Here is a 15,447-nt window from a genome sequence, read left to right as displayed (position 1 = left end):
GCTGTGCACAAGATACTTCATATGGAGGAATCCCCGCACAAGTGTCCCGTTTGCAATCGTTCCTTTAATCAGAGATCGAATCTGAAAACCCACCTCCTAACACATACCGACATAAAACCCTATAATTGTACGGCCTGCGGTAAAGTGTTTCGGCGTAATTGCGATTTACGTCGGCATAGTTTGACTCACAATTTAAACCCAAGCTCCGGAACAACAATTGGCGATTCCTTGGTATCGCTTACGTCATCTGTTACTGATCTGCTCGGTAGCTCGAACACTGGCCTTACGCAAGCCAAAGTGTCACTGACTGAATCAACAACGGTATTACTTACGACAACGTGTCCCTCATCAGGCGGCGGAACGAAAAGCTCTACCTTGGACTTAATTGCTGTTAATGACTAAATCATAGAACACGTACGCACGTTTTCTTCATCATGCTTTTCTTTATCTTTTTCACCCTCTCTCTTTCATCTTCTATCTCCTTTACGCTTGTATCATGTTAAAAGCTTCTAATATTCAATATCAAATCGTGTAAATTCTCTCCTTTTCTCAACATTTTTGACGACTCAACTCAAAGCAAAAAACATAATCGCCGCCACCATTAAATAGAACTCATTTTCATTTACATATATATACATCTGTCTACTTGTCTTCCATTAAATCACATTTAGTTTTAAAGACTTTTAATGTTATTTGTAGGTAATAAAAATATATTTAGATATCTGTCTTTCCCTCATTCTCTTAGTTTTCTATTTTCTTTATTTTTTATTTTTTTTTGCATAAGTTTATTGTTTTTAAGTACAACATATATATATATATATACATATACATATATATATATACAGATATATAGTTATAAATATTTTTCTTGCCAATGCTTGCAAAGCACTCACTAAACCGTTTCTCTTGGTGCGGTGGTTATTATATAAAATTTTCATAATAAAAATTATTTTTATAAAATTTTAATCTCGTTTTTGTTTCATTAGACTAGCAAAGGCCGATTTAATGATGATATCTTTACTATCTTTTTGTATCCAAATCGTTGATTAAAAACTTTACTACACTTTTTAAAAGCGAAAGATTGCGAAATCGCTATTACGAATGTTATCGATGAGACGCGCACCTTTTAAACACCACACTTAAGGATGTTTAAGGATAATGTTGATTTGCTTCTCTATTTTTTCTTTTTTTAAGAAGGCTTTCATGAAACTTCATTGCTTCATTGTTATCTGTGATTGAGAATATTTTTTAAAGTTTTGTTTAGTTCGTTTTTTACGCGCAGCTAATGCGAAGTATATAGAGGTGGTGAGAGGTGACGAGTAATCGATAATAGGCATCATCACCAAATACATGCAGAGCCCCATATGTACGTATGAACCAACTATTTAGGCGGTGAGCCGACCTATACACGGATATGACAACTAAGCGGAATTTGGGAACAATTTGCTACAAGTCATGGTATTGTGATATTGTGTCATTGATGCCTCATATGGCTGAAAAAGCGTTAGCAGCACAGAAGGGGAGCTTACTAGCCTTTCTTATTTATATTCGCCAGACATTATTGCTTTTAATTAACGCTCGTTGCAATCCATAAATAATTATTTTCCATTTCTTCTCTAGTTTAAGAAGTCAACAAAAGATGATCATTGTGCTAATTGTTGTCTATTCAGACAGGGGTTCGAATCTTGCGACGCTTATGTGCATAGTCTTATGCAGAGATAGCTCTTATTTTTTTTTTCTTTTTTCTTGGATTACTTCCAAAGTCCGGTGCAAACAGCACTCACTGATAATCAAAGAAAGTCTTCTAATTTATTCGTTATTGCACTGTGACAATACCAAAACTCCTTCAATTTCATTATGGTCTTCTTCTTCCTAAATTGTCATTAGTTATTTCGAATTTTGACATTTCGGGTTCAAACATATTTTCAATTGGTTTGAAACAGCCTTGAATTTGTAATAGGTATCTCATTATTTATTAACTGAAACTGCTAGCAAGAAAAATAAATACTTTTTTTTGTTCTGCTGCCTACGCGGAAAGCAATATTAATGAGCACTTCTTTGATGGCTAAAAACGGAAATGATCTCATCTGTCAGCAGGTCTACCAATTTTATTGATGTAAAAATGTAAATTTGGCGAGAGTTATGGGAATTCTGATTACATGTATAAAAATGCTCAGGAGGTTAGAACTCTCAAATTGCTAAGAGCCGACATATCAGTCGTGCTTTCATCACCTGACCATTTAAGGCAGATATTGTGTGGATCATGGGATGATTTCCCTAAATATGAAATTGTTGCGCGATAAGTTTAATTGTTAAAGATATACCGAGGCCTCCTGTAAGCAAAATCAATTGAACGGTACTATTTTGCTCCAATTGTCATCTTGTCAATATGTCTTCTCATTAACATAATTCTACTATTTTTGATTTTGAAAAATCCTCAATTTTGCTAAAATAGTTGATGTTTTCTATAAAAACATGTACTTAGTATTTTATGCTAATACAAAGATTGCCCATCCTTTACATCGATCGAAACTAAAAAGGAATGATCTTTAAAAGCTTAAGGATATAGAGTACGTCATCAATTGATAATTCATACTTTTACTTATGCCGTGCGTACAGCGACTAGCGTTACTCGGCGAAGAGCGAAAGGAAGGAAACGTAATGGATATTGATTGTGCAATATATAAACATTTTAAAAAGTAATATACACTAAAATTAAGCTTTTTGTGTACCCTAAAAAAAAAAAGAAGCTGAACTTTTCATTTAAACCTCATAGGCGGTACGAAATAATGGAATCGTGTTCTTTGTGAGTTGATAGTCTGTGACATCTATGTCGATTTTCGGATCCACATATTCAATTGCTACAGCGTTATATGGATTTTTGCGAGCGTACGAAAATGAATTTTTCGAATTCTTCTCCGTCTGTGGAAGAATGAATTTTCATTCGCATGAAAAGTATCATTAGGTAGACTTGAAGTAGACTTACATCTGCATATCCGACCCGGATCTATCGAGCGAATCTTTTAAAAAACCATAAAAACTATGGGAAAGTACCGCAAAACTTTAGGTCACGTTAACAGTTTTCTTCAATGATTGCGATGTTGTGCATTCCGAATTACTTCCTCTAGGCCAACTCATTCAAAATGAATGTTAATTGACTGACTGTTATCAAGGTGATATATAAATAAATAATTTTCATATTACAAATAAATTCTCCTTATTGTTTACTCGCACTGGTATATGATTTTGAAATTCCCAATATAAAGGCGCGATCTTAATCCCTTTAAAAATTGATAGAATTGATTTTGTTAAAGTGAAAATTAGATCGTTGGAGTAAAGACGGGCTACGTAGTTATTACACACATGAACAGGCTTCAAGAAGACATCAAGGAATTTCAAATAAAATTTCGGAAAGAAACGTTTTTCGCTGCTCATACCTTTAAAATGGCATTTTCACTGAGGCGCTTTTTTACAAAACTACTTGGCTCGTCTAAGACAAATTCTTTATTAATTCCTTTCGATGTCTCTTTCTGGGAAACTTTTAAAAGGCAGTGGCTTTCTAAATGGAAGTAGGAATGTTTTCTGCGTTCCCTTTAGTGCTAATTGAAGTAGTATTCACTTCCTAATAAAATAATTAACTCAGCTGGCTTCAGCTGGCTTTTTGTCCTTCATACAAATTAGTAAACATAATAAATCATTAAACAAAACAACCGAAACTGGATACATGAAAATCTATTCGAAAATTCCATTCTATATACATTATTTTACTATTTTAACTCTAGTCATATCACGGATCAAACCACTATGTGACCCTTAATGATGGGAATAATTAAAAGCTATCTTATTTATGGTTTAATTTTATTTTTATATCCAAACAACATCTAAACACAAATTCAAGTTCAAAGCTCAAATAAGACTCGAAGACAAAGACTGGAGTATCACATAGCCCGACAGAGCGAAGAAAAAAATGGAAAGATAACGATATGGGATTATTTTCTTTACAGTTGTCAACGAAGAAAGAAATCTTTTGATTAAAAAAAAAAAAAAATTCTCTTTGAATTCAAATATTGACTTAAAATGAAGCTATTCAAGCGCCCGTGGCTGCATAATTTTACGTTTACGATGTACGTTAGGTTATTTTATTAAATGATTACAAGATTTTTTACTAAAATTTCGATTTGAAATTGTGCTACATATATGTATATATGCATGTCGATGTCTGTATATAAATAATTTTATATTTAAGGTGTATTCAAGGCTTGTGGATTTTATAAAACTATTATTTTCTTTTGTTTTCTTTTGAAGCGAATTCGGAAAAGATACATGTGAATAGAGAGGGTAAACGAAATTAATCAAATTATCTTCACTCATTTATCAGCATTTACATATGTGTGCACTGTGTACGTGCGCAGATCTAATCTTTCAAAATAAAGGTAAAAAGAGACACATTCTCCAACAATATTAACGCAACTCGAAGACATTCATCATAATCATTTCAAATCAATGACAAATGACTTAAGACTCGGCAAACAAAAAAAAGAGAGGACTTTAATAAATTGTGGGAAAATGTGACAGAAAAGCTTTTTCTTTTTCTTTTCCTTTTTTTCTGTTTTTTTCTGTTGATAGCTTTTGCCTAAATTCTGCGGAACTAAAAGTCACGATCCTTACGAAGAGAAATGAACACGAACATACACACACACACACACACACACACACAGAGAGAAACAAATATGCTACAAAAAAAAAAAAAGAAAAAAAATCTAACATGATAAAGTTATTAACTCTGAGCTTCTTGGAAACTAGAAAACATCCGTAAACAAATGTGTAAACAAACAATTACACAGTCATGCGAACATACCTACAAACAAAGGCATGCGCGAACGTACATAATAAGAAAACTATAATGACACAGATATTAGACTCTTATCAGTGTTGGTTCCCTTCTCTTGCCGGCGGTGATGTAATACAAAATTGTGCGGAGATACGAGCAGATACCAGATACCAGACATTGAGGCAAAGCTAATAACAATAGCTCTATAGAAATGCCAAAATTCCTGTCAACTTGTGCTGTAAATGACAAATTCGATGACGGTACAATTGAATTTTATCTTTCTCTCCTTTTCTTTTATTCATTTACATTTTAGCTATTGATGTAGTGCGTTGCTAGTGTTCAGGTTACGTTAATTATTTTACCACGATTTCAATAAAAATAAACCGGCTGACGCACCTACATTTTGTCACGTCCCAACATTAAGCAGCAGCCACAGAGTCATGCATGTGGACACACAGGCATCACATTTTTAATGCGTAGCATATCTTAGTCTATATCTTCCCTACAGCTGCAACCTAGCGATGTAACTTAGTGGCACCTACTGTGTAGTACCAATCCACTGAATACTCATTATGTGCATTATGCAGCTATTCTTGGCAGTCCCGATTTTTATCTACTCGGTTATTCATACCATTTATGCGTTTGTTAGCTTTTTATACCCTATCTTATTTGTGGTTTATTAAGTTTCTTGAGTTTTATGCGTACATGGCTGCAAGCAGAGTCATATTATCAGAAGTTTAGACATTACTGTTTGCCGTCCTCTCTTCGGAACGTTCTTGGAATCTGAAAATTCGCGTAGGGGCATCATGATTGTTTTAGATCAGTTTTAAGAACATACGCCGTCCATTCTCAGAAGTCAGAAAAAATAATTTTACAATGCAAACCAAATATTTCCCTCAATCTTTTTAAGAAAACTTCCATAGAAAAACTAATGACGAAAATGAACAGTAACTAGCAGACTAGAACTTAAACATTCCCAAATATCTTATTGCCCCTGCAAAAAAGCAAGGACCAGTAGCCACCAATTAAGACAACTAACCATGGACGAATCCGCCTGAGTGGCCGAGTAGGCAAGAGTCTCGACTAGCAACTCAATAGTCGTGGGTTCAAACCTCAAGTGTGGTAGAGTTTTTAATAAAGCCGAAAGCCTTAGATGCTAGTGCTTTAAGACTTTAGTCTTAAAATTTATTCTCTAGCTAAATTTATAATAATAATAATAATAATAACTAATGGGAATTGTTTTTTTTAAAAGTGTTAAAAAGAATAAGAACACAGTTATGGTTAAAGCTTAAGTTGAAAGGGGAAAAAGAAAAGAGGAAATCGAACCAAGTCTTTGTTCAGCACACCATAAGACAGACGAAAGTATACTATTCTTGGGAATGTTTATGCCGCTAATCCACCGCATAATTACTGCACAATTTGCGAAACAGTCCAATACACATAAAAATTGTCAGTCAATAGAATATCAGCGATACTTCCGTTGAGAAATATTGTATGCGAAAACTAGGTATAACAATAGTGTTTGACGTGTCATTCTGCTGAATGAATGATGAACCTAATTATTCAACATATGCATAATGCCGAAGCAAAAAAAATTGATTGTGATGAATATTGAACTTTCTTCTTTGTGTGAGTGCACTACGATGACGACATTCATCGAATACCATTAGTAGGCGCAGATTTCGCGGATATTTTTACGCTTGCGAATCCGGCATGTGTAGTGTGATGGCTCATGAGATCTTAGAATATGTATTTCGCCTACGTAATTTAAGAATATCTACTGCAAGTGCAGGTGTTGCTATTGTCGCTTCTTTAACCACATCGTACAGATCATCGCGCTCATAGTCGGGATTTTCTAATTTGCTACAGATATATGATGCAAGTAAAACAGAGCATAGTGTTAACTACCCAAGCGTTCATTTGGCGAATGTCTCCGTGAGGAGTTTTTATACAGACATAACAAGGAACAGGAACACATGTAGAATTTTTTTTGTTAAAGGAAAACCAAAAAAAAAAGCCACAAACAGACAATAACAAAGCGTTCAGTTTGATAGAATGACTACTTGGACGTAAATATTAGGAAGCTAAGTCACGCTTCTCAAAAATTTGTTCGCATCTTCGCCGTTTTTATGCCAACGAACGGGAAGCACGGATAGCAACCAAAACTCGAGGGAGTTCGCAAGGCATATACGGTCATAGAAGAGCTTTGACAAATGGACATGATCTACTAACCAGCCTGCCTGTACTAACGCATAGTAACGGTATGAGACAAGTATAAATCTAAAAGCCGTATGTCAAAATGGGAATTCCACAGGTGGAGTATCGAAAACTGAATCTGTAGTGGCCATAATTCTTTTACTTGCTTTCCCTGTCCTATATTAGTTGCGGTGAGGGTATGAGTAATTTTTTGTTTATTATGTAATAATCAGATTGAGAAAAGATCGACCCACCCTTTATTACGTTAATCGAAGAAGAATCATGTAATGTCCAATCCATCTGATCCTTTCCAATAATATTTGTGCTTAAGCTACAGATTGCCGTTTTCCACATTATCGGAACAATTTTTATGATAACTCCTCGAAATCTCTAGAAATTTCTAGTTTTTCAAATTTGTTGACAAAGATCAGTGCTAAATCGCATATATATAAAAACGATCCCTTGCAAAAAAAACAAGCTCTAAAAAGAGATTTGCGTGTATTAATTCACTTGGATTAATGCGTTGTGTGCATGTGTAATTTTCTAACATGTAAGTGTGTTTATGAACGCAGGATAATAAAGTCTACCTTTCTGGTATTGTCCATGTGGTATAAGTCATTTCCTCACTATTTGCCGGTCGTCACGACATTACATGAGTAGAGAATACCCTCTGAGTGATTGGGTAAAAACGAACTTATTTTTCTGACAACAATCAATGTGCTGCTCGTATAGGCCACGGATATGGAGAGAAAGACTTTTTTACCCAAAAATCGCTCCTACTCATATGATAATCATTTTCTTCGAGTTTACTGTATATCACTCCGTTTCGATATGATAGCTTACTTAACTCTGGACAATAAAGTACCATTCACTTTGAAATTTGGAATAGTTTTTTTTTTCAAGTTTTGCTAAGTATCGGTCTTAAGTAAAGATCCTTTAACAAAGGAGTTCGACCGTTCCAAGACGTAGGCGGACGGATCGTTGGTAACCTTTTCGAAAATTCTCCCATTTTTTTAAAAATCTGTTTGATTTTAAAGTGCTTGAAGGTTATCAGCTTTTCGCGTAAAAAAGAAAAGAGAAAAGAATTTCATCCAACTCAGTTGTGAATGATACAGTTTCTCGCAGGTTAAGGTATCCATAAAATCCATAAAATGAATTTTCCTACGAAATTTCAAAGCATTGGTCTGACAACACCCATACGCTTCGTAGCCTATGGTAAAGACGTTCATTTCGTAGAGTATTCACTGTTTGTAATAAATGTTATAAAGCATTTGTTGTTATTATTATTACTGTTTGCCTTGAACCGTAATAAAAGACCAGAAATCATATAATAATTTTTTTACGTATCATTATTTATGTTTAATGCTATCGCTCCTAAAATACACACATTCTCATATTGTTGAAATATCTGGACAGACTAAGTGACTACAATTTTTATTTATTTATTTTTTTTTCCTTTTTTTTTCATTACTTATTATTTCCTTTCTATAAAAAAAAAAAGAAGAAATAATCAAAAAAAATTCACAAAGATAAGTAAGTATTTACGATATGAATGTATGAATACATATATGTATATATATATATGTACATGATATGCAATAATAATCACCCCCGTATACTAATCGAGTATTTTGAAAAGTTTATGATCATTTATGGGCCACCCTATGAGGTTTTGTTTGCTTTAAATCCTTAACAAAGGCGGCATTTTTATGTCGTTTTTAATGCTGTGATAATTGTTGCGTATATATATATATACATATACATATACATATATATACATAAAGATGTAAGAATGCATATATATATACATAAATGCATATATAGAGAGTTAGGTATATGTATAACTCAAAGCGTGCTCGAAGGTGGAAATAATTGTATATGAATATATGCGCGCGAGTTCGTAAAGTGTAGCAAATCTCTGAAAAAGAGCAAAAGATTGAAAGACGAATTCAGTTGCCATGTGCTGGCGACGACAGCGGCATGTATCCCAATAAAAATATACGCAATTTAAAGCACAAATACCTTAAACCTTGTGCATGCACTGCAATAGAGATGTCCTTCTTTATTGAGATCATTCCCACTTTTTGTAAGAAAGAAAGAGAAAATAACAGAAAAATTCTGATTCATTTCGCTATTTTGCAAATATAAAAAAATGTACAAAGCGGAAAACTCATCTATATAAGCGAATGTTCTGAACCGATGGTTTAATATTTCGATGTGGTTATAAAACCGAGATTGTTATCCTTCTTTTTGTTTTGGAAAGCAATGAGTAAAATGACATGAAAATTAAATTTCAACTGGTGTTTAAATCGATTACATTTAAAGAACAAAGAGTTATCATATTCAGGCGCAAGTTACCGGAGAAGTGAACTTTTCGAAAAGGTTCACTCTAGCTTTACTTTTGAACCAATTCTACTGCTATGTAGTTCTTTAAAGCGCTTCTCCTCCTGCCCATTTGCCCCTACTCTACCACTATATCACACAAGTTTTACAATATTAACGCGGTGCCAGCTTTTGCGATAATTTACTTAACTATGCTTTCAAGAAAAAGTTAAGGAAAAAGTCACAGATAGTACTTCCGCAGTACTACACAATTAGATATAGTTCTTCTATCTCTCTGTATATCTAGAGACAATCTTTTGATATTCCGGAAAATTCATTTAGATCAAGTAACTGAAATCGTAGAAAAAAATTTTTCATATAACACAATGACGTCAGAGCAGCGCCGTGAACATCGCAAAAGCTTGCAATCAATTCTATGCAATCTACGAAGTTTTTAATCTAACTTGCAGAAGACGTTTGAGTCTTGCAAACGACGCGTCTAGTCTTTCCCTCTCACTCTACATGCAATCCTGCCTAATCGTTACCGAACGCACACATTCAGGAAACATCGCCGTCGATGGATGGTTGTTTGAAGCGGAAGACAATAATGAATTACCAGAAAGTCTCTAAATACAAAGCAGCGTTTCACAAATTCGCATTATCTCTAAGAAATGTTATCAAAAGTAGTCGCCAAAAGAAAAAGACGTCTTTCTCGGAATGAGAGGACAGTAACAAAAAAAAAAAAAAAAATGTAAAATACTCACGTAAAACATCCAGTAAGCCGAACAGGTAAGAAAGAGGCTTTGACATCGCTGAGAACAGCAGCTAGAGACAGCTGGCTACATAACGAAGGGCGACGTTTGGGTTTCCGAAACAAGAAAAAAATTTGCTCGATAGAATTTCTATCTGCAACTCTTTGATCTCTATGGGCGGGATGAATTCCATCTATTCTCAAAATAGTATTATCTCATGGAAAGGAGTTAAGTTATCGCGGAAAGATACAGATGCGTGTTTGCGGGAAGGTCATCTAATGACACTGGCCATTATCACGAGACAGTGATTATATATATCTTAATTCTAAAGAAATTTCTTAGATCCCTCCCGGTCGTAGTACTAGACTTTATACACGTTTTGTTATACTTTAAAAGTCAAAAGACGAATGCATTCTACAATTTTTGAGCCCATTAACCTTTGCTGGGCGAAAGTTTCCGCTAAACTTTGTGCATGATATTAAAACAAGTTGTAAAACCTACAAAAATATTTTTTAGGGGCAAAGCTATAGTGGAAAAAACAACCATCGGACTAAATGGCATTTATGACATTTCATAATAATTCCTCCATTGGCAAGAGCTTGATATTTTTTTAAGCAATCCAATTCGAGTTTACTTTTACGATAGCTTTCTTAAAAATCTTACGAAGTTTTAAACAAAATTTTAGAATAATCGGCTAATTGGATGACCACCGATATCATCATTGATATCGCAGGTATACCCCTCTCTGCGGTCGTCTAATAAGAATACGTTATTTATTTGTGTATATTTTGAAGGCAAGAGCTATCTATGTTGCTGGCGGCATTTTGTTTTTCTTTTTGGGTCATTAGCCACGAAATATCCGCGTTGTGCGTATTACATGTGGGATACCTCTCCACGGTGTCAGCGATGAGTTTGAAAAACAACCAAAAGTGATTTGTTTTGGATAAAATGCGACGACATTTTTATGAACAACATTTCCATGGCTAATTAGTCATGTTGATGGGCATTAAGTGCAGCACATGCAATAACTAACCACAAGGTCCAAAATATCGCTTCCTTAGCTTGGCACAAACTGTTAAGTCTGCAAGCAGGTACGTAAGTATTTGGTCACAAGAGAATATTTCTTTTGAAATATTTACATACACTTTTCTTTTATTTCGTCTTTTTTTTTTTTTTCTTTTTTTGCATTTTGCATTTTGTATGCTTGTGTATGATGATATGTAAACAAGTTGTTATTTCTATAATTCGTGTACGGTTTGTCAACTTATACACAAACAAATATTCTAAGTTCGGCATTTGCGTTTAACGAAAAAAAAAATAAATAAATAAATAAATAAGATTGTTGAAGTGAAGGAAAGACTGAAAGAAACAACTTTTCTGAAAACTACTTTACAATCAATGGCCAATTCTGGGAAACATTCATCAATATTTTATGACATAAGCATACTTCCTTAAAAGCGTCGTACGTCCTAACCAGCAAAAGAAACCAAAGCATATTGCAACACTCAACCAATAGCTGCAGTGAGAGCAACAACGCCAACCACGCCTTGCTGCCTGCGTACAAGGAGAAATATCTGTTATATACACAGACAAGACGGCAACAAAGTGTTTGTGAATCGATTTAATGTTTTTATGATCTCATTTAAGGCATGTTCACACATCCCAATATCTGTATAGACCTAGTCATGTATATATGCGCATGCATGTGTATGCGTAAGCGGTACAATTTCAAAGAGTGAACGTCAAATATCCAAATGGTCGGTTGTCGGTCTATGTTTCATCTGTTGTTGTATTATTGCGTACAGAGACTTAGCAGAACGCTCGAGCTTTACGACAATGTTGTGCTGACATACATGCATATTTACATACACTCACTTATTTGTTCGTTGTTTGTTGCCTGTCATAATTGTTAGTTAAATACAAACAATGAAATTTCATAATTTTCCCATCATCACTGTCATCAGCAAACAATGACAACCTCGTCAACTATAAGCAAACATCCGCACTGCCCTACAGCACAGATAATTCGGGCCTTAAGGGAGGCGGCCGTGCTACATTTAATAAATTGGGAAGATTTGCAGTTTGAGCTTAGAGGTAGAGATCGTAAAAAATATATAGCTCCAAGAGTCCTAGAACACCAACAGCAACAACATCAACAGTCACAATTCGTATTCGGAAAAGTGATACCAGCCGCTCTACATGTGTAGTGTCCGTATCACGTGAAGTGAGCGCACTGTGAACTAAACAGCGTTAAATTAGACGAAGTAAATATTTGTCGGTGTCCAACGTCAGGCCATGTTTGTGCTTTAAATAACATGTCCAAAACAAATAAGCAAACAAAAAACTCCATCCAACCTCTACGTTATATGCCTTAAGAGTTCTCATTCATGCCTACGTGCTTTTGTTCGCGTCCATCTGAGTGTGTGTGTGTGTGTGTGTGTGTGTGTTCGTGTGCGCATGTGTATATATGAGTATGCACGACACCAAGAGTGATAATAATTATCGTAATTGTTGTTTGATTTTTGTAATTGGTTGTCATAATGGACGCACATAGGCACAGGCACGCACACGTTCTTAATACGAACGACGAACGGCGACGGACGTTGACGTATGTTAAATGTGTATCACAACAAATAAACACAAGCGAATGATCAAAGTAAACGCTACACTGATCCGCCAAGGTAAATATATCGTCAAATTTGTCTCTGATACCGCTTTCACACTAGTTATACAAAGCATATCAGTGACTATCTCTTAATGTTTAATCTTCTTAAGCAGGCGGTGTTTTTTTTTCTTTCTTTGCCTTCTCCTGTTACTGGTGTTGTTCGACATGGCGAAATGCACATTGACGAGAAAGCAAAATTTTCATAAAATTCACAGATTAAAGATATTTATATAAATTACTAAAGGTGCGTTTTTTAACCTTATTACCAGATGTACAAATAAGTTCTTACCGGTTTTTTCATACATAGCAGAACAAAAAGAAGCTTTTCCAAAATGAATCGTAACAGCCACTTTATTCATATTATATTCATCTGCAAGTTCAAAGTTTTCTTTCTTCTGCTTGCAAGTTTCTTCTGAAAGAACCGCCGTTCAAAGCAAAGCATTTTTGAATCATTTTGAACTTTTTTACGATTGTACGGATCTTGATAACAAAGTGCTTGCGATATCGGTGTAAAAAAGTCACGGCCTTATATGATCAATTGCGATGAATATGGCGGATAGAAAACGGAAAGGTCCGTTTTCTTTATACACTTCCCACTCCTTGCTCTTGCTTAACCACTCTTGGGCAGATTGATCGTGGGAAGTGTTTACGAAACAAAGTCAACCAGTTAACGATGGTGAAAGTAACGCAAGTCGACCACTCTTGAGGTATGCAGTAGTCAAGCGCGGCCAAGTCGGCTGGTGGTGGTCCCAGCTGCGTTTGACAGATAAATTTTTTCAATTACAGTGTACTTATACCTTGTTGTCTAAAAGGTGCTCTTCATGTTGAGACCACGGTTAAGTGCAAAATCTTTTTTTCATATCCGACCTACTCATATCCCATTTCCATACTTTCTAAATATATATATATTTTTTAAATTGCTTTAGCGATCCTTTATATACCCAAGAATCATATCCAAAGAGTTACTACTATAATCTCTTAAACTTTTAAACCTAGTTTTTCTCTAAACTATTCAGCGCTAACCGTTCCTCCAACTTATTTCAATTAACAACCGGCTGACTTCAGATTTCAACTTTAACTTCTTAACAATATTGCCCAGCGGAGCAGTGTTTGGTTCACTTTTAATATATATCTGCTATAAACGGATTTTGTAGCCGATTTGTCACAAAAGTTTTCGAGAAATCAAAGTGTTATTAAATCGACTCCATTTTCTTATGAATATATTTTCAAAACAAAAAAATTCTTTTAAGCCGCACTAAAAGCTTTTATTATGACGCTACAGCAGAATTTTGCAGAGAATCCGTTAAGAATCGAGGTAGGATAGAGATATGACGAAGAAGATCCTTCTATCGTTTCCTTTATATTCTCTTAACTTTATTTAATGAAAAATCCTTTTCTGAGCAACATTACCTGACGTTCTAGAAGAACTTTAGCAATGACCATCACAACGCTGATACGTGCTCTGTCAATAAGTTATTAACGCTTTCTTGAAATTAAAGTTGATCAATAGAATATTTGTTCCGTTTCGGCGATGCTTTGCACTTTCTTCGAGCCGATTTTACTCATTTTAGAAATATAATGATCCTCCATTAGTAAGGACAGTCGTCTTTCGTTAACCATTTTCGCAAGACACTTCACACAGAATTTGAATATGGCGCGCACTCTTCATCCGATTACGAATTTCGAAAATCTACCTAAACTCCTTCAAATTGGTTTTTCGCTAACACACTTCGGGAATTATCTTATCTCTGCTTTGCCACAAACTTCTTGCTTGATCTGTTATCTTATATTATATACTACTGTTGCGTTACTATAATACAAAACATCTTTCATTAAACTTCGCAGGATTACGTATAAATTTCGTCACTATTGGCGAATCGATATAATTTTTCGATAATGTCAAAAGGCTATGTATGTGAATATTTGATGCAAGTTGTGTTTGCAAGTTATAGTTTTTTTTAGCAACGGTAGTTATGAAGGCAATTCCGGGAATAATTTTATCTCTTCGATCTTTTGCTTTATTAAAATAAGAGCCATTTAAACATTGTTTCTTTTATATAATTTATATAAATTTAGAAGCAAAAGGCGGTATTCTGGCTTACTAAATGTGTGTAGAAAATTTGGATTGGTTTGGAACTATCTTTTGAATCCCCTCTCATAAAACATAAACATAAAAAATATAGCCTTAGATGACAAAAAGGTATAATTCGTGCTATTCTATGATGACATGTCTATCCAAGACACTGAGTAGATATATATAAATTTATTATCTTCAGTTGAGATCACGTAGATCTATTTTTCGGGATCCTCTCCACCGAAGAGTCGTCACAAAGCAACAAACTGCAATTGTTATGTATGTTATCTCGAAGTTAGGTAAAGAATTATGTTCTGGCGTAATAACGGTTCTACCCAACTTTATTGTTTCGGCTTCTTTTGCTGGGGAAAGAAGTCAACAAAGACTCGTCACAACAGATAAGTGATCAACGCAAGCTAGAATAAAGGTGCCTTAAAGAGTTCTTTTGTTTATATTCCCGACAATAAATTCGATTTAGTTTTTCAAAAATTTCATTTTCTTTTATTTATTTCTTTTTTTGCTAAGGTTTTTCAAACTTCTTGACTGTTACGATCGCGTTTATCAACATATCGTAATCATTCTAATATGTGATTTGTGCAGTGGGCTA

At 34.6% G+C, this 15,447-nt stretch overlaps 1 protein-coding gene across 1 annotated transcript in view; it reads left to right on the top strand.

Annotated features, from left to right (window-relative positions):
• LOC119633475 (protein sister of odd and bowel) overlaps window positions 1-730 on the top strand; it is a 3,016-nt gene extending 2,286 nt beyond the window's left edge. The window contains exon 2 of the mRNA XM_038027051.1: window positions 1-730. This exon is cut by the window's left edge and continues 73 nt beyond it. Within this exon, the coding sequence (XP_037882979.1) occupies window positions 1-402 (402 nt within the window). The 3' untranslated portion in view covers window positions 403-730.
• The last annotated feature ends 14,717 nt before the right edge of the window (window positions 731-15,447 follow it).

The sequence above is a fragment of the Glossina fuscipes genome, unplaced genomic scaffold (assembly GCF_014805625.2).
Source record: "Glossina fuscipes isolate IAEA_lab_2018 unplaced genomic scaffold, Yale_Gfus_2 2, whole genome shotgun sequence".
In the NCBI taxonomy this organism is placed as follows: domain Eukaryota; kingdom Metazoa; phylum Arthropoda; class Insecta; order Diptera; family Glossinidae; genus Glossina; species Glossina fuscipes.
Note: the sequence above shows the minus strand (reverse complement) of the source record. Positions and strands in the feature narration are given on the sequence as shown.